General features: G+C 41.1%; 1 protein-coding gene across 1 annotated transcript in view; it reads right to left on the reverse strand.

Annotated features, from left to right (window-relative positions):
• The window catches only part of LOC310987720 (A disintegrin and metalloproteinase with thrombospondin motifs 20), a 140,016-nt gene that overhangs the window by 17,622 nt on the left and 102,627 nt on the right, over positions 1 to 19,767 (reverse strand). Inside the window, exons 24-30 of the mRNA XM_083974119.1 lie at positions 19,215 to 19,385; positions 17,649 to 17,768; positions 15,073 to 15,180; positions 13,001 to 13,165; positions 11,432 to 11,701; positions 9,130 to 9,291; positions 8,642 to 8,818 (exon numbers count right to left, since the gene is read on the reverse strand). Of these exons, the coding sequence (XP_083830245.1) occupies positions 8,642 to 8,818; positions 9,130 to 9,291; positions 11,432 to 11,701; positions 13,001 to 13,165; positions 15,073 to 15,180; positions 17,649 to 17,768; positions 19,215 to 19,385 (1,173 nt within the window). The remainder of the gene's footprint in view (positions 1 to 8,641; positions 8,819 to 9,129; positions 9,292 to 11,431; positions 11,702 to 13,000; positions 13,166 to 15,072; positions 15,181 to 17,648; positions 17,769 to 19,214; positions 19,386 to 19,767) is intronic.

Here is a 19,767-nt window from a genome sequence, read left to right on the forward strand (position 1 = left end):
TTTCTTGTTATATATGTTTAGTGGTTCTAAACAAGACCATATCTTTATATGCAAGAGCCAAGGTCGAATTCCAATCACATTGCAGCACACTTGCAATGCAAAGGGATGGTAATACCAAGCATATGGTAACCGTAGTTACATAGACTCTTCAAAGGGGGCTCAGTGCTGACCTGGAGCAAGAACAAACTTGCAAGTGTAGACTGCGTGAAGGGAGTGTAGAATTATACCCTAGGCTACATGTTGTCAAGGTTGTGAGATACAGTACAGTCAAACAAAAAGTGCCTCTGCTCTGTATGGTCAGATTACAACTATCATCTGTGCAGCAAATGAAGCAAATTAAGCAAAGAGTAATAGTTGGGATCAGAATGTACTTGGAGATAATCGTGTCATGTCTTTTTATTACAGCTTTATCAGTATCACTGTGTTCTCTGGTGCAGAGATTAAACTGGAGACAGAGGGAGGAAGACAGAGAGTCATGGGACGTTCAGGCTGCTCCTCTGTTCATGGTCCTGTGTTGCAGGGAGGTTTCAAAGACAGAAGTCAAAACAACACATGTTGTCAACATGGGAACAGCTGGTAAGAGCGGCGTCATGGGGCAGAGGAATGTCAAAAGTCATAGATCTTTTATCCACCAGGCTGAAATAGCCACCCAGACTTGTTTAACCACGCACAGACGCAGTGTGAAATCCCAGCATTTATGCATGCGACTCAAGCAACTTTTGAGTTTAAACAAGCCACCAAGGTGTTTTGAACTGTAGAAATCGCAGAGTGAAATCCAACAAAAACAGGGATATGCAAACGCATCTACAGTAAATGTAAAATACGCATATATGTTTTGTTTCAGAGTGAACTTACAACATCTAGAGATGGATTTCAGCTGGGAGAAGTAGATTTTGCCATATTATTCATTGCAAGATGCATTTGATTATATGATGTGGAAATAATTTCCTTCCTGTCTCTGCAGCTCCTGACAAGACTGTCAGCTGCAGGAGCTGCAGAGTTCGTCTGATTGGCTAAAACTAAACAGCGTATTCTGCACTCCATGCCAAAGTATGACTCTGCCATCTCCGAAGAGTTAAATAAACACCTGGTTGAGTAGGCATATACAGTTTCTTCAACACAGTTTCCTTTTTAAGTCAACACCACTCAGAAAAGATACACCAAGCAACCATAAGTCAGATTGAAATGACAAAACAGGCAAGTTTTTCCGTTTGTCTAAACATTCCACAGAGAGCTTTTTTCCATTAGCGTGTTGTACTGAAACATCCAGTAGTGCTCAGATGAACGCTAAGCTGCAGATGGACAAAAAAATGACAAATGACCTTAAAGAGCGTAAAACACACAAAAAGCAGACCAGCCGTAAAGTTATAAAGCAGTGACCTTTGACACAGGACATCCAAGTCTAACTCCCTCTTCCTGCGAAATGTTAAGCAGCTGCTTTTCTAATCTGTCAAAGCAACCGGTTTGACAACAGCTTGCAAACGGGGGAAGCATGGAAAAGCTCAGAGAAGTGGAGGATCCTGACCTTGCATTTAAAGAAAGAAAAAGAAGAAAGAAAAAACGTGCAGAGCAACAGACGTAAGAGGGAGAGAGAATAAGATATTTGTTTTCTTTTTTTTTTTTAATTGTTTTGGTAATAGGAAAAATATAGGGAACGGAGGAAAATATGCATAAAAATGCATAATATCTGCAATTAACAGATGGTTGATTCGTTCTTTGTTTCTATTTAAGTGCAAATTGTTAGCCCTGTGCCTGCTCTCACCAAAACATCAAACCCTACATCAAGAATAAACATGTTTTTATACTAATAGTGAGCACAGAAGAGAAAAGGCCATGGCAGATAACATGAGACATAAAATAGACCAGTAGAGCCGCAAGAACGAGTCATTTTAAAATGGCTATAAAAATACTGTTTGAGAATCTGAGAAACTGGGTTATTTTCTGATGTTTTCTTCACCAAATTATGAAGCAGTTAATCTCTAAATTTAGGAAAATGGCAGATGGATGACGAAAATGAAATGCACAACTACTCCAAGAGGGATTTTCTCTTTGAATGTTGTTTTCTATTAGAAGCGAGCATAGCACTGAATAAATAATTTTGATGACGAGTGCGTCAAGCACTGACGCACACACTGGAATTTCTTCACATCTGTGGACCAGCGGCCGGTGCTAGCACAGACACAGAGCGAGTAGAAACAGACTGACAGGTAGCTAAATCATAGAGCCAAACAGCACAACACAAGTACAGCTAAATCTCTAACTCTCTGCAGCGTAGCTACAATTTCAGAGTTATATATGATGGAGTTTAGATGAATTGTTGCCTCCCTGTTACTTAACATGGGCAACAACACTCAATCCATCACTGTCTCTCTCATAAGAGGGTAAAAGCTCTTTAAAAGAGATGTCAAGTGCCACAAACTCAGTCTCACTCCATCAATCCAATAGTCCCCGAACAGGCCCAGGCCCTGTGAAGTCTGAGCTGGCAGCCTCATGTGAGAAGAGTATAGGTCTGAGGCGAGTCGGAGGAGTGTGTCTTAAAACTACTTCATCCAGCTTGACAAACACAGCTGAGGAAAAGCAGACGCTCTCTACCTGTGTCAAAGCGAGGCCATGCTCCCTATCACTGGATGGGCTCGGGTTAGACCGGCCTAAATGCTTCCAGACTTTCACGCCCCGTCTCCTCTCATTTCATCTCACTGCATCTCTCCCAGCTCAAATCACCCACAAAATAACATCTGCCCTCACTAGATGGGCTCTTCTCTTAATGTTTTCCAATGCCCTGAACAAACTCATTGTAGTTCAGAGTCAGCTCTTATTTCTTCAGATGGGCTCCTCCAGGGACACCATCATCTGACTAACTCTTCAAGCAGCAATGAATGGTGAGCATGTGAGTGGAAATCTATTCTACACTGTGCAATATTTTTAGCTATTTCCGCACATAATAAAACTGAAAAAAGCTGTGTTGCCATTTCAGTATTTCGAATCTTCAGATAACGTCTCGCAGCATCTGGTGTTCTGCTTCCTTAATGGTTTGCCAACAATCTGCAGACCACAGCGCTTTGACTTTTAACCAGCAAATCATCAATTGAACTGTTTTGCTTTCTCTCAAAAGGCCAAAATGAAACATTATCTCTCCACTCAGATTTAGCCACCGCTTCAAATCGCCCACCCTCGGCAGACATATGGGCAGGATCAGGAAACGCAGGCTCAATGATGTCATGACCAACTGACCCTGGGGTGACAGGTTTGGAGAATGTTCTTGCCCAGTGCCCTCAGGCCAGAGTCAAGTATGTCAATGTTGAGCATGTGGGTTTCATCTGAAGCTGCATGATTAGTTCACAGATGCTCAAACCGCGATCCCCCTCCATGGGAAACCCACTCTGGACAGGAAACGGTATGTTTTTGTTAGCAACAAACAGGCATAAATTACTAAAAAATGGTGCATTGGTCGCCAATTTATCACACACAAGACTTTTTGTTGTTCCTCACCGCACACACTTGACATTGACTTTGCTTTCAGGGGTTATTACCATGAGTTAATGATATTTACATTCTTGATAGTTTATGTTAAACTTTGTGTCTGCTATTCTAACTCTGTGCAATAAATGTGATAATTGTTTTGTGTCGTTTCTTTTTTCCTTACAAATGACAAATGTGTTTTGATGACCTGTGTTTTGAAAATGAATACCGATTCAAGAGTTTAGAAAGAAAAAAACAGGAAGATTATTTGGCAGGGATATTGATAAGAGACTGTAGCAAATATTTAACTTTTAAAACTGCATGTCTAAATATAAGTGAGTGTCAAAATAAAAGTCTGTGTTCGTAAAAGTTTGTCATTACTGTAGTACACCGTTATTTAAAAGCCAATTCCCTATTATTATGTTTTTTGGTTAAAGGTATGTATTATTTTATCAGGAGAAACTTGAAAAAGTTGAGAAGTGGCTCAACAAATGTCTAATTCCATTACATTAGTGGTAGTATTGGCTCCTAATAATATTGATATTGACCAATGTATCTTAAATTTTAGGATACATACTGTAGGTAACGTTATTTACAGTATAAGCTACTTCTGAAAACTGATGTGATTTAAATTGCTGGTTCAAAACTGACACTTTTATGTAGCACAGACAAATATTTGGGGAGGATACTAACAACAGAAGAGGCCATTACAAAAGGTAAGACACCCTCGGAGACCATGAGAAATATTTTGACAGTGCTATGTAAGAGAAGAACACCCCACTAGTCAACCAGCCAGACCATATATCTCCTTCTGATCTTTTAAGGAGCAACAGCTCATGAGAAAATCAACCGTTTCTCCAGGATTATATTTATACTTTTGGTTAAAAAAGTACTTAAAATTAAAAAATGGTCAGGATGTACAGACGTTACTGTACAGTTGATGTTAGCTTCAACACTGGATGCTACAGTATTGGTTTTCATAGAGAGGTATTAAATATATGCCAGTAAAGCTGACATATTGCTAATATTAGCAATATGGTCTTTTTGAGCTGAAGCCTATTAAGTGTCATCTCCAATGATTACTTTATTTGAATATACCACTTGATATTACTTGGTGCCTTTAAGAAGACATTTAAGAGTGTTTTAAATTCAAAAGCAGGACTTTATTGTAATATAAATCATTTGATCAACAGTGTTCTGTAGATGCAGCCTTTTTAGGGCTTGCTTTTGAATCTCCTCAACGAAACAACTCTTGCCAGCATGAATTAATACCAATTATTTATGTAGTAAAAGTAATGCCGGGTCAGTCTCCTGCCAAATGCATTACAGAGAGCTCCATTAATACAATAGTAAACAGATGTGCCACCCAGTGCCAGAATTTGATTTGGCCCGTGTATGTTTTCTCTAGGGAGATTACAAAATAAAAGGTTTCAGCACAAAAAAGGGAAAGACCTGCGGTGTTTTTTACACTACATTATACCAAGGTATGTGAAATACTACAGATACAAGAAAAACAGGTTTTAAGTAGATCCCCAAAGGCTGAATTATCATAAGGAATACTTAAAAAGACTGCTAAACAGAATGAAGTCAATTGAGGGTCACATACCAAAACACTATCATGACCTACAAGTCAAGTATTTTCTGTTTACAGAAACTTGCCTGCAAACTATTTACTCTGTTAATATACTGTGCATGTTTTGCATGTATATGATTTATCAGACTATAATAAAGTTGACTGTTATATCTCTACAAAAACCTCTTCCCCGTTAAAGCAATAAAAACCATATTTCAAGTACTACAATGGTGCAGTGTACTGTCTGTGTTTTTGTCTTTCTATCCCAAAGATGTCCCCTAGTGAGACATGTGTAATATTTATGTGTTCATAAACATACACTAAATTGTGATTTTCCTGGTTACATAGCAGTAACTATAAAGTTCAGTCCTGCTTTCTGCTTTTCAGTAGAACGTTGCATTGAGAAACAACACAAACTTCACAGTTATGTTTCTTTAATATTCTTTACAGTGGGAAAAAGCTAATTCAACATATTTTTTTGCATGAGAATGAAATAAATAGCAAAAAGAACAATGACAAGCCAAAATATGCTAAATAAAGTAGAGTTGCCCCCTCCCTTGAGTTTGGCAACTTTGCACCACAGGTAACAAACAAACAAACAAACAAACCAAAAAAAGTGGGAGTGAATTTGCCACTGCTGAGGAGTCTTGGTTGTGGAAGTCTTGGTTTGGAAGGACACAGTGAAAGAAGCAAAGAAACAAAAAGGGGAGTGTGGTCATCCTCAGTGAAGAGGACACCAACATAAATACAGACCCATGTGCAATACTTAACCTGAAGTATGTGTCATGATGATTTGATGTTGCCTTAACAAAGATATAACTAAGATCGTTTCCATGTCACGTTTTAAAACCGGCCACAAATTGTTTGCAGGAGCCTGAATCTGCAAAGCTGCACGACCACAAGACAAGAAGTGTCTAAGTGCCTGACTCAAAGCCCAACACATTCTCAGACTGTGAATGGCAACAGCACTGAACCAGTTGTCACACAGCTCTAAAACTCTTTGACGTCTTTCACTGACCTCTTTACTGTAGGTAAAAGCTTCTAGTCTGTTGCACACCTTCAGGTTGGGTGTGGTAGCCTAACCCACCAGTCTACTGACACACACTGGAGAACACCTCTACATAATGGCAGCAAGGTGAAGCGTTAAACCACTGAAGGTCAACAACACCAAGATGTTTAGTTGCTCTTATAGACCAAAACAAGGCAATATGAGCATATTTATATATGTACTGTTAAGCCCTTTACACATGACACCAGCTGGCTACCTTTAGAGATGCACATTAGTACTGTAAGATGAAGTGATACTGTAAACTAGTAAGAGATAATGGCTTTTGTCTGACAGCATCCCCCAGAAACATAATGGTTTAAAGGGATAGTTCAACATTTTGGCAAACTGGTCCATTGCCATAATTGCTATATTCATAGCAGTAGGTTCGTTACCTTTAATTAACGGTGCAAGCTATTTTTAGAACGGCGGAGCAGAGCCGCGAGCTGCTCAGAGCTACGCTACGGAGGCTAATGGGATTTCTTGGTTTCCCTCATCAAACTCATCAAATACACAATCCAGTTGTTTTAGAGGTAAATTCATGCAAAACGGCTGATGTGTGTTGCCTTCAGGGACAGTTTTTCAGCAAGCAGTCTCTGTATTTACCTCTAAAACAACTCTGTCTCGTAACGATCCGTTATTATCTCGTGGTGAATGTGCAGGTCACAACCAGAGCATTTTGGGGTTGTTGGATTGTGTATTTGATGAGTTTGATGAGGGAAACCAAGAAATCCCACTAGCCTCCGTAGTGTAGCTCTGAGCAGCTCACGGCTCTGCTCCGCCATTCTAAAAATAGCTTGCACCAACAAATAAAGTTAACTAACCTACTGCTATGACTATAGCGATTATGGCAATGGGCTAATTTGCCAAAATGTTGAACTATCCCTTTAAGCTGGATACAGGTAGTGATTCTTACAAATGTCTTCATGTCGCTCTTTGAGTTTTGTTGCCCTCGGGGGGGCAGCATGGATCCTGCATGACGGTAAGGTCACATGACAACAAAGACCGAAGCGTCCAACCAGAATTGTTCAGGTGACGTGTGTGTGTGTGTGTGTGTGTCATGACAAATAATTCAAGTAAAGTGTTACATCACTCTAAAACTGGAACAAAACATTAAAGCTGCAACAACTAAAAATTTATTGTTAACAAATAAATAAGTTTCACTTGAAAAAAATAAATTCCTTCAGAAATACAAAAACTGGCCAAAGGAATAAAGAGACACAGCAACAAATGACTATAACATTATATAGAGGAGGTATCTGTGTTTGTTGTATGGACGCCGATGAAAGCTGAAGAAGAACGGCTCAATGCCAGCCTCGATCTACTGCACTGACACTTTTATGTTCAACAAGCTGCACTGTTGCTGCCAGTAATAGATAATAGCTCTTAGCCTGAAGATATGATAAAACTCTATCTTCAACAATGCACCATTATATCATGTAAAATGTAAAATCCTCTCACGGATAGGACTTGATAGTGTCCACTGTCTCATCAACACATAGGATGATTAATTTGCCCAAATGCTTCATTGTATTTTAAGTTTTTACAGTTTTTACAGTGTAATTTATCCGCATGAATGCCTCTTTTTATGTGATATAACCAAACATAAAATGTATTAAATCCTAAAATAACAACATTGTATGATAAACTATTTCCTATGATGTTTGTTTTTCAGTAATTTCAAGGCACTTTTAATAGATTTCATTCCTAACATCAATTTGTATCTGTTTGTTTTGTAGTTTTCTTGGCTGTTGTGACAGTGACGATTTCAAATATGTCATCCCAACAGAGATGAAGCCATTCTAAACTTTAGTTTTCAACTTTAGTATAAAAAAAAAAAAACATTATCAAAAATTACGAATGAATCATGAATTTGAAAATATTTTCCTCTGTACAACGTGTATTTACTCATAGAGAGATACGAGAGGTCTGACCAAGAGCACCAGCAAAAATATTAAATATCATATTCAGTAACGAAAACTAGATACTTGAAAAATAAAACCATACTGTACAAAGATACATATACAAAATACACCGGCAGTCATCTGTTGCTGTTCAATAAAGGTCATAATAGTCACTCTTATACACAAATGTACACTTGTGTACTTCAGATACAGGGTGAAGACAGCAAATAACAAAAATGAACATTTACTTCACGCCTCATATATGAAATATTTTCTAGAGTTATGCCTCTACAAATATATGGCAATGAAGGACAACACTGTCCTGATTTATAGGTTTTAATTTGGAGCCTTGCTCAGACTGGGATCCATGTGTTTCTCATGATCCCCTAAGTGGAGCAGCATTGTGTTTTTGTGTATTTTTCCTTTTTTTTTCTTGATTCTAATCAGCACCATGCCACTGCAGGGCACATCTGGGTGGGCTGGAGCGGTCTAGCCAACAGTAGTGCTCGATACCCAGCGCTCACATCAGAATCTCCCACAGTTTTAGGCACAAAAACACCCCACACACAGTACATTTTAGCGCACACACAACGTCTACTCACAGTGACGTGCCCTCAGTGAGGAAGGGGGTCGGACAGAGACAGGTTAGTGCTATCATACCGGCTTCCATGGTCGACGCTGCCAGGAGGCGGAGCCCGGGCAGGGCTGCTGGTTGCACTGCTCCATGTCGGGCGGCTTGTCCAGGATGTCACAGTTGTAATCGTTGAGCCTCTGACCGTTGGGCCTCTGACACACCACCAGGCGAGTTCTCCTTCCCCCGCCGCACGTCTGGGTGCACTGAGGTCAGCAAAGAAAAGGATGTAACCATAACAACCCTTAGCAAAAAGTAGTTTATTAAAGTGTACTACAAGTATAACAAATTCTTCTGCTGGACATTACTCTGGGTTGACTTTTTGGACCTGACTAACCAAACTAACAGTGCTTCCAGTCTGAGATTTGACAAAATGCCTGATTGTGTACAATTAGAGCTAAGAATGAGACGCAACAGAGACAGAGAAGACATAACAGATGATAAGGATGAAATACAAACGCTGTGTGGGATATGTGATCATGTTTACAATGAGTAAGTGGAAGAGTATGAAGCTCACCTCTCCCCACACACCGTAGTTCCACAGGGGACAGGGCCCCGAGTCGCAGCTCTTGGACTCGGCAGGCTTGACTCTCTCGTCACAGTAGCTGTTGCTGCGTCCGTCGGCGTCCTGACAGACCACCACTCGTCTCTGGAAGCCTCCTGCACAGGTGCTGGAACACTGCAGAGCACACATGGGTTGATCATTGAGGATTACAACAACACTGTATACAGTACCTAAAGGGCAGAAGATCACTGGAAACATTCTCTTGATATACACTACCAGTCAAAAGTTTGAACACACCTTCTCATTCAATGGTTTTTCTTTAGTTTTATGACTTTCTACATTGTAGATTCAAACTGAGGACATCAAAACTATGAAGGAACACGTATGGAATTATGTCAACAGGGAACTATGCAAGTCCGGTTGCTTTTCCTTTGTTTTGCTAAAAACATGTGCATTTGTTTTTAATGAAGCCGGCGAGAAAGCGGAAGAGTATGGAGTAGTGGATAATGTTTTATATATGATGTTATGATGTGTATATGGTATTTGTGTAGTTTTATCTGTCATAAACAAGAGATTATGGGTTATGGGGCACGTTTGTGTTGTAGTGCTGCCGAGACGAGATCTGGGTCACCGGATCAGAGCAGAGGCTCTGATCTTGCAAGGCTGGTTTTCGGCCAAGAGACGCTACGTGAAAGGCAGAGAGCCTCGATTATCCCAAGTTATTTAACCATCACAATTATTCCGAAGCTGTTTAATTACGATAAAAATGTAGCGTAGCTAAGGTAAAAATCCTGTATCGTACCTCTAAAGCAGAATATGTTTTATATATAAGATTTTTCGAAGTAGCCACCTTTTGTTTTGATTGCCTTCACTTGGTCCAACTCATCCCAAACCATCTCAATTGAGTTTAGGTCAGGTGACAGATAACAGTTTTTTTTGTTATTCACTTTTTTTTTGTTTACATAACTCCATATGTGTTCCTTCATAGTTTTGACGTCTTCAGTATCAATCTAGAATGAAGAAAGTGATAAAAATAAAGAAAGACCATTGAATGAGAAGGTGTGTCCAAACTTTTGACTGGTTGTGTACATTATGACTACTTGTAATCACATACATGACACACAACCTGTGATGCTCAGTCTAACTGAGTCTAACTAAGACCAAGCCCAGCTGTACCCCTCAAAACTGTCTTCCTAAGGTGGGAAACATCAGCCAGTCTCAGAGGCTGAATAACTCGGCCTTGAACAGAGCAGCAGGTACGCTCTGCATCCAATTATAATGACACATCTCTGCTCTGTCAATGGGAGTGAGTACATTCAGAGCTCCCTATGTGTGAGGGAGGACAGCACAGAGTGAGCCTGAGCAGCAATGCTTCCAGCTGAATTCATAATGGGAGGAGGACCAGTGTCCTGGGTTGAATGCCTCTGCTGGGGGGTCGGGGGGGTGGGGGGGTTGGGTTCTGCTCATGGATTTCAGAAAAAAGAAGAAAACAACCAGATCTTTTGAAACAGACATCTGTTTCATTCTCATTAAATGAAAAGAAGAAATCCAAAACTAATCAACACTTGGGCTGTTTTCATGCAGCTGGGCGTACACACAGAAAAAAAAAAAACTTAATAACAAAAAATTAAGACCCTCGTGGATCCTGCAGATGGTTGTGGCTGTGGACACAAGCATCTACCAATACTCTGAGCACGTTCACCATGCAACATGAATTAGCTCTTGTGTGTGATAAGGTCAGTCTGAATCCTCAAGGGCAAGTTCACGGCTGAACTGATTACAAAATAAAAGTATGCAAACAAACACTAACCCAGGACACAACCTCAACTGCAACAAATTATCTTCAATTCGAGAAGGTGGACACAGCTCTGATCCGTTAGTGATTGTTTGTGTCCTAACAATTTCAGCCTGAGAATTGAAGCTTTACCTAGAGTGAACCTGCTGTATCTATATTTACACATACACAGCATTTGGATGCAGTACACTCTTCAGGATGGATTACAGTCTGTCCCTTGGTGCAGGTTGTAAAGTCCTTTACCATGTATGACCCTTTGCCCTGGGACATGAGAACATCTGCTACCTCACCCTTCATGTTGATGTGCTGACAAGGACGTGTTTACACGCAGACAAACACACTATGCTATACATACCATGCAGTACACAAGCATCATAGTCTTTTTGATGTGTTTTGTTTTGTTCGAGAATAATAATCCTGTCCCCAAGAAAAGATGTCGATTGATTTCCTCTACATGGCAAATAAACTATCAACAAAATCATTCGAAACATTTAGCCATTTGCCTAAAAGATCACATACTGCGCCCCAGGGTCCTGTCCTCCACTGGTTGTCTGATGATGGTACATTCCAGCTGCTGTGTCCAGGATGGCGTCCCGGGTCCTGGGGATAGCCGTAGGGCTGGTCATTGATGCGCTGGCGGTGGTAGGTGGAGGGACACGGAGCGGCGGTACACTCCTGTTCCGTTGAGGGCTTTTCATCCGGGTCACAGAAAGACTGGTCCACTGGTTGGTGGTAGTTGGAGCAGACCACCTGTCTGGTGCTTCTTCCCACGCCACATGTTACTGAACACTGAGGCAGGAGAGAAAGAGAGACAGTGTTAACCATGGAGCAGATGGAGGACAATGTCAAACGTATTCAATGATTGAATCAATCAAACAGTATTTTAAACTTGAGGAAGAACTCGTTCTTCGTTTGTTGATGGGGGGTTGTGTGAGGTCATATTAGCCTCGCGTCACCAGGCTCTTCATCCAGAGAGGAGAATTTTGTCTGAATTCTCGTTCCGGTCCAGAGAGTGGATCCCAAATTCACCAAATTCAAGTCTTTCTCGCCCTGGTTCTGGTAGCTTACTAAAACAGCCACTAAACGGCCCCAGATTAGGTCATATAGGTCAGTATATTATAATCACCCTGCTCCCTCCCATTAAAAATGGCCATGAAACAATCCTTTATGTACTGTAGAATATTTTCAGTGGTTTATCTTTCCATGAAAACAACATTTTCCACTGGCTCTACACTTTTTCAACCACTGAGCTACCGTATTTCTTGACACAAAAAGTATCACACCTTTCTCTGATTCACTCAGCTGACCTGTGGCGAGCAAAAAAATGTAGTGCTAAGGACAAGTGGTGTTTTCACAAGCTCTCCTAGCTCTCCTAGCTGGGAGTGCGTTGATCAGAACCTAATGCAAGTCATGTACTGTCTCTGCATGTCAAAAAACCTGAGTTCCATTGTCTGCACTGCTGTGAGAACCGTGTACCGAGCTGACGTGATTTGATGCGATGCCTTCAGGCACAAGATGTATTGATTCTGTTCTTTATAAATGTCACAGTGCCTCAAGATTTCCTTGTTGTTTTGTTTGTATTCCTGTCTGACCTGCTCCACTGTGACTCCTTTCTAAACATTTATTTCCCCCAACGAGAGGTTTGCCATGTTCTAAACCAGTGTTGTTTTTATTGTTTGATTGTTCCCATGTACTGCCTCATTATGTGAAGCCTTGTGAAGTGAAGCCCCATGAGTCTGTAACTGTGAATGCAACGGGAGTAGAAATCATCAATTTAATCAACTTCAGACTCTGTCCTCAGAGAAATCTCATGTGGGTTTTTATATTTACGAGGATTTTCATTTCACATGAACACATGATTAAAAGCTCAGAGGAGAATCACTGTAAATCATCCCTGGCTCCTTCACTACCAGTTAAACAATCCCACCTCTAGTCTTTTGGTGACATCATTGAGAGTTTATGTTGGCACTCACAAATCAAGACTTAACCGTCCCAGATCACAGCTGTACCCCCAGGGTGACAAAACTATTACTGCAGTTGAAAACATCTGGATCGACTGGGCACAATGTTGAGTGGATTTTAACTCACAGGAGACCACTCCCCGGCACGCCACTGGCCACACGGGCTGAAGCAGGTGGAGGACTCCGGAGGGCGCGGCAGGTGGGCACAGTATGATTCATCGGCCACTCCTCCCTGGGCATCTCTGCAGCTGACGTAACGTTCCCGCACCCCCTTGCCACAGGACACAGAGCACTGCAGGACATGCACACACAGGCAGAGCAGGGATAAATATTTGACTGGTGGAATTAAAAAAAAAAAACGTATTGCGGTTTTTTTAAGCGATGCTGTCAACTGTATTATACTTTTCCTGACAGATAAAGTATCATGAGATCCTGTGCTGTTTGTATAATGCAGCAACCGAATAGAGTGGATTGAAGTCATGTGTGAGCTGTGCTGTACAGGTTTTACAAACTGGGAGCCACAGATGGTAATGACAGCCTAGTATGTGCTGTACACAGTAGATTTCATGTCGTTCTAGGTCTCTAGATATAATTATCCAGGTATTATATGGTTTAAAGTGACACTGAAAGGCTGTAATTATGTTCAATTTAAATCTGTAATCACTAAATACACCTTTGTTTCTTTTGGAAAGATACAAAATGAGTGTATGATTTAATTAGTCAGTTGAAAAAATGGCACCTGAATGCAACATCAGTGCCTCCGTCCTTCCTCACACTACACAGTGGTGACAGTGGTGACAGTTTTAACAGGCGCTACCTGGAAAACTTTCTCCCCGACCCGACAGCTCCGCTGAGGTTCCGTGGTTACCTACGGTCACGCTGACACTGAACGTAAGAAATGGCGATGCAACATGGCCGCCTCGGTTCGGTGCGTCGCCCACATTTGTAACGACTTGTAACAACTCATTCTAAGGTACGAGAAAGCTTTCAATTGTATGCGGGTGTGATTCGACTTCAGTGAAATATGTATTAATGAAAGCAATATTTGATTTTTGCTAATAAAAAGCCAAATAAGTTACACACTGGGGCTTTAATAATTCTTAAGTTATTAAAACATTAACAAACTGTTATTGCCTTTATCTTTTTAAAAAATAAACAGACTTGATAAGTTGTTTCTTCAATGCTGCTCAATTTCTTGTATGTGTTTTTTTTTACAGTGCAGTATCATGTGATATAGTGGATTCTTCGCCTGGTGTCTTTAGGATTTTCTCACTGGTGTCCTTAAATGACTCCGTGATCAGCTTTCACCTGTTTCTAGTGTATACCTACACCAGCGTCATCGACAGGACATCATAGTAAACATCTCTGAGGAGGATGAATACCTAATGCAATCAAATGGCTCCAGCTCAAATAGGCATGTTAACATCCCTCACATATCAATGACACTAGAGAGGGTGGCAGTTCCGCTGCACAGGGGAATGTTTGCATGTGTATGCATATGCGCATGTGGCCGTGTGTGTTGTGTTGTCGGTGTGTGTCTATGAGACCACACTGGTGCTGGCCTCTTTGACATGTGAGCCCGAAAAAGTTTCAGATTGACAGACGAGGCTCAATCTTCGAAACCGTAGACTTGTGTTTAGATGAAATCTGGTTTTCATTTGCAATGAGTAACAATGCAAAGTATCAGAGAGACAGTGGGGCCTCTCAGCCCAGACAGTGGAGCCTGTGTGTGTGTGTGTGTGTGTGTAGATGCAGCAGGGGGTAAGACAGACAATGCCAAAGAGGATCATGGTCCTGTACAGTATGTACTATCTGAAGGAATGTTGGGATATAGAATAAAATTTAATATGTGAGTCTAATATTTGTAAACACACAAGCAGGAGACCCATCATTACTAGAGTGTGGTTTCCTTCTATTAAACACACACACACACACACACACACACACACATATAAGTGCTCCATCAATATTCTCATATTTCCGTCTTTGTCAGAGACAGAGGTGAGACTGATTCTAGAGCCCTGCAGATAATTTTCCCTCCAGCTACACACAGAGAGAGATGAACGTAACAGTACAAGAATCTGTTTACCATTTAACACAAACCACATTGCTTTTGTATATTCTTCAGAGCATAGAAGTTAAACCTGCAGACTGTAATGTTTCTCTGCTAGATCCGGTAAATCCTATTTGTTTCCTTACCGCAGTCCAGGACCCGTATCTCCACTGAGTCAGGAGCTGGGCTGAGTTGTCAGGACGAGGCGTGCTTTGTACCGGAGAGGCCCAGGGACACGCTGGCATCTCACAGTCCTGCACATGCACACATGCAAATCCAGAAGAATGAGATATTAGTCATACATGAGTCACACAAAGAAACATCAGCTCAAAATTCAACAGGGTTTAAAACGTATCAGTTGAGGATGTCTCCTGGCTCACACAATACGGTCTGACCACATGGAGGTGACCTCAGTTCCAATGTTTAACAGATCACTTATCTGCAAACTGAGAGGTCATCAGTTCAACACTCTCCACCTTCAGCGCCCATCAGTTTCTGAAAACCCTTCAGAAGCTTCACTTAAAGCACTCAGGCAGAGTGCGTTTTAGCCTCATGGTCTGTGTCCATCTTTGACACTGACGTGGACTTTTGGGGGTCAAAGAAAAGCAGAGCAAATAACAGTCAAAAGGGCAGTTGATATTATCCAGGTCATAACTTTTGCTCCATTGAAGTGTGTAGTGAAGTTCTTAAAGGTACATTGTGTAGGAATTACTCCCATCTAGCGTTGCGGTTGTATATCGAAAGGAACTCAATCGTATTTTTCATGCTGCATTCACGTGAAATTGGCCAGACGGCAGCTGGACGACAGCCGCTGCACGTAACGGCACAACCAAGCCTCTATGTAAACAAGTGGTCCGTCAGGCAACACAATACACGTGGCAATATGTTGTCATGGCAATGTCGTATTGTTTACCTGACCCACGTTTTACCGTCTTTCTCTCGACTTCTGTGACTAAAATGACATCTGTTTTTTTACTGACGGCCGTCTGCCCGACTGCACGTGAATGCAGCATCAGTGTAACGCTCCATTCCTCCATGAAGAGCAAATTCAGAGCTTACCGGAACACTTCAGTTTGTTGATGGGGGTGATTACTGATTAATGAAAAACATATTTTTGAACGAAATAATCAATTTTTGTGAATAGATAACGAGAAGTTACACAATGTACCTTTAAGTTAAACTTCAGAGCTTCATTGGTGGAGAGTAGATGAGTAGATCTACAAGAAACCGATTGACAGATGATTGACAAGAACTATCCTGAGCTAAGACGTCAATATGACCATTTAGTTACTATTATTATTTACTTATTTACTTATCTATTATGTTTGTTTGTCTGTACATACGTTTGTTTTCCATTCCTTGAATGTTTATACTATTGAGGGTGGGGGGAGGAGGGATGTTCATAATGTCACTGTCCCTGTGACTGTATGTTCTATGTTAAATGTGTATGTAAAGAAAAACAATAAATATATCGTTAAAAAAAAAAAGCCATTTAGTTGCTGAATCATGTTGGATTATACACAATGTCTAATTAAAGGCATTGCTCTCTGAAGATGATGTACTGCTTGTTGTCCTCATTTAACCAGTAAGATTTAAAGCTATACTAATACACTACAATACTACTACTAATAATATTTCAAATGAGTAAAGTGGTGGGTTGTCCTTTCTTTCACCAATACGAATTGAATCGTTGTGGTGTTAGGACGCATAGAAGGAAATGGTTTTACAGGCACTTGGTGTAAGAAGCAAGCACAGAAAAATGTAGTAATGGAAATCCTCTCATTCTTCTCCCAACCAGCTACATTATTCCTCACACCTGTCTATTGTCTTGCTGTGATGGCAGTTTTGCTCATTCTTTGTGTGTGTTAATAGGGATTTTAATGGACTGCCACTTTTGTTAAGCATGAACTCTTTTTTATTTGAGTTGAAGAGGTAAGTAATTGTAAAATGGGTTGTTTAATTTTGTTAGGCACCATGATAGATTGTGTTCTGCTTCTTGTTCTGGTCTTGCCAATGCAGCTTCAGGGGAGTTTGTTGTAGACATTTAACTATCATGGTAACTAGATGTTGCTTGTGGTTTGGGTAAGATGTCGGTTCCGTCCTGTCTGAGTCATCCCCTGACAGGACATAACACACTGGCAAAGTTCTGACAAACTTACTTTCCCAGGACCAAACAGCATATACATAGTTAGCGACTATCTGGTGAACATAGTGTGGTGTTTATGAACTTAAGTCCTGGATATGTTGGTAGAGAGCAAAAACAGAGCCAAAGGAAGATTAAATACTCGACTAATACCTTACCATTTATTTGGAGCTGTGGCCAGAGATACCACTACAAATTAATGTAATGTTGCTCTGTATTTACTAAATGTGTAAACAGCCAAGGAAAGGTAGATATGTGTGGCTCCAGGATTCACAATAATAATCAGCAGAACTTTCCAGGTTACTGTAAACCACAACTTGAAAACTTGCTGGGAACATAAAACCTGGGTAAAATCACTTTAAACCAAATCTCAGCATCTTTCAAAATGTCCTAACACCAGTTTAGATAAGCCACCATCAAGGCTTATTTCCTGACCTCAGATGATGCATAAAACATCTGCATTCAATACTGTATACAGCACGTGCTGGTGTATCATGAGTTGCATTCAGTTCAAGTAATCTGAGCAGTGTGGATGACGTGAGATCAGTTATTATGAGTTTTTTTTTTTTAATCTGTTACCTGGCTGTCTCTGGGTCTGGCCGCAGCATTGCACTCTCTGTCATGCACCGTGTCGCCGTAGGCCCCCGACACACACCTCACAGCTCTCATCTGGTAGCCATGACCACAGGTCACTGCACACTGAAAGACAAAAATCACACACGTACATTCACACACACATTAACACAAAGAGAGAAGCCGAGTCCAGCGCAAGGCAAGCTATCTCAAACTCTATCTAAGTATGTCAAGGTTGATATCTTAGACGGGGCCTCAGTCAAGGTCCAGCTCAGCAGAGCCTGGATAAGACCCTGACATGCGTATGCGTACACACATACACACAGACACATGCGCTTACATACACACCCAGTCTCAACTCGACCCTTTACCTAATTCTTAACCCCCATCCGAGCACGTTTAGGTACAAGACGAGAGCAGAGGAAGTGCCACAGGATAGGTTTATTTGAGCAGCAAATTATAATTACACAGGCATTAACGAGCCGATTTATTCCAGCTCTGTAAATACCACTATCTGACTTCATACAAACACGTGTGGGAGGGCTTTAGATCTACGTGTATAAACCAAAGTATGAATGGCCAAAGACTCCTATTCATACAGGTTTCGTTCCATCTGTGCTTTATCCTAACAGTGCTATACACCAGTGGTTCTCAAACTTTTTTACATCAAGGATCCCTAAACTGACTAAATTAGACCACGGACCCCCCATTGGACACAATTTTGAAGCAAACACCAGAAATACGAAATATTTGTTCTGAGACTGAAGAACATTACTTTTTTAGTCAATGTACGTTCAAATTAGGGCCAATGGCATTTTTTGGGAAATATTGTGGAGAAATTGAAAAAGTGGTAAAAATTCTAAAAAAAAAGTTTTAAAAAATCTAGAAAAAAGTCGTAAAATTTCTCTAAATAAATAAAAAGAATAATAATTTCTCAAAAAAAAAAAAAAACATTCTAGAAAAAAGTGTTAAAATTTAGAGAAAAAGTTGGGGACCCATCTGAAACCTCTCAAGGACCTGTGGGGGTCCTCGGACCCCACTTTGAGCACCACTGCTATACACAACCAGTTAAATACGTATAACATTGAATGCATGGGAAGATTTGTGTTTGTGTGTGTGTGTGTGTGTGTGTGTGTGTGTGTGTGTGTGTGTGTGTGTGTGTGTGTGTGTGTGTGTGTGTGTGTGTGTGTGTGTGTGTGTGTGTGTGTGTGTAAGTGCACTGTGGGTCAGGTTTAGTCTGACAGGATATGAGGGCAAAGTGAAAGCACCAAGGAGGAAATGGCAGCTGGAGTCAGAGCACACTCCTCCGTAACTCGCTGCTGTATCAGGTTACACACACACACACACACACACACACACACAAACTTGTCTCTCATACACACCACATTCTCTGTGTGACCACACGCACGTGCGCACGCTCACACACAGTGTAAAAGATACGAGTCCGACTCCTAGACAGCAAGCCACACATGAAACCTATTTCCTCAGCACCAAGTCACCTCGCCCCAGTGCGTCTATGTCTTATCAGCATGTGTGTGTGTGTGTGTGTGTGTGTGTCTACGGTACACTCACCGCTCCCCAGACGCCGACCTGCCAGGATGCACACTCGGGCAGTTCGCAATTGCCCACAGCTTGAGGTTTGCTTGACGGGTCACAGAAGTGCTCGCTCAGCTTTTCCTCCCCAGCTCCCGTACGACAGGACACTTGCCTGTGTCTCATCCCTTTTCCACAGGTCACCAGGCACTGGGAGTGAGAGGAGAGTGGGGGAGTGAGTGGTAGGGTGAGAAATGATGGTGAAAGTAAGTGTTTACATCACTGGTACAGAATGGTTTGTTTGCACTATAAATGTCCTCCTACATTCGTGCTGGGGCGAATGGACACAATGCCAGAAATATAAATGTAATTCAACAGCTTTATTATTAATGAAAGCTTCTGATGTCATCATAGAAAAACATCACTGTGTCAATAAAACCTGTGTATGAAGGTAAAATGTATTGCATATGGCTGCATTGGATGTGACAAGGCCTGTACGATATTATCATGTTCTACAGTACCTCTTACTTTTTACTGTTAAAGGGATAGTTCAACATTTTGGCAAATTTGCCTATTGCCATAATCCCTCTAT

This window comes from Trachurus trachurus (assembly GCF_905171665.1).
Source record: "Trachurus trachurus genome assembly, chromosome: 6".
Taxonomy (NCBI): domain Eukaryota; kingdom Metazoa; phylum Chordata; class Actinopteri; order Carangiformes; family Carangidae; genus Trachurus; species Trachurus trachurus.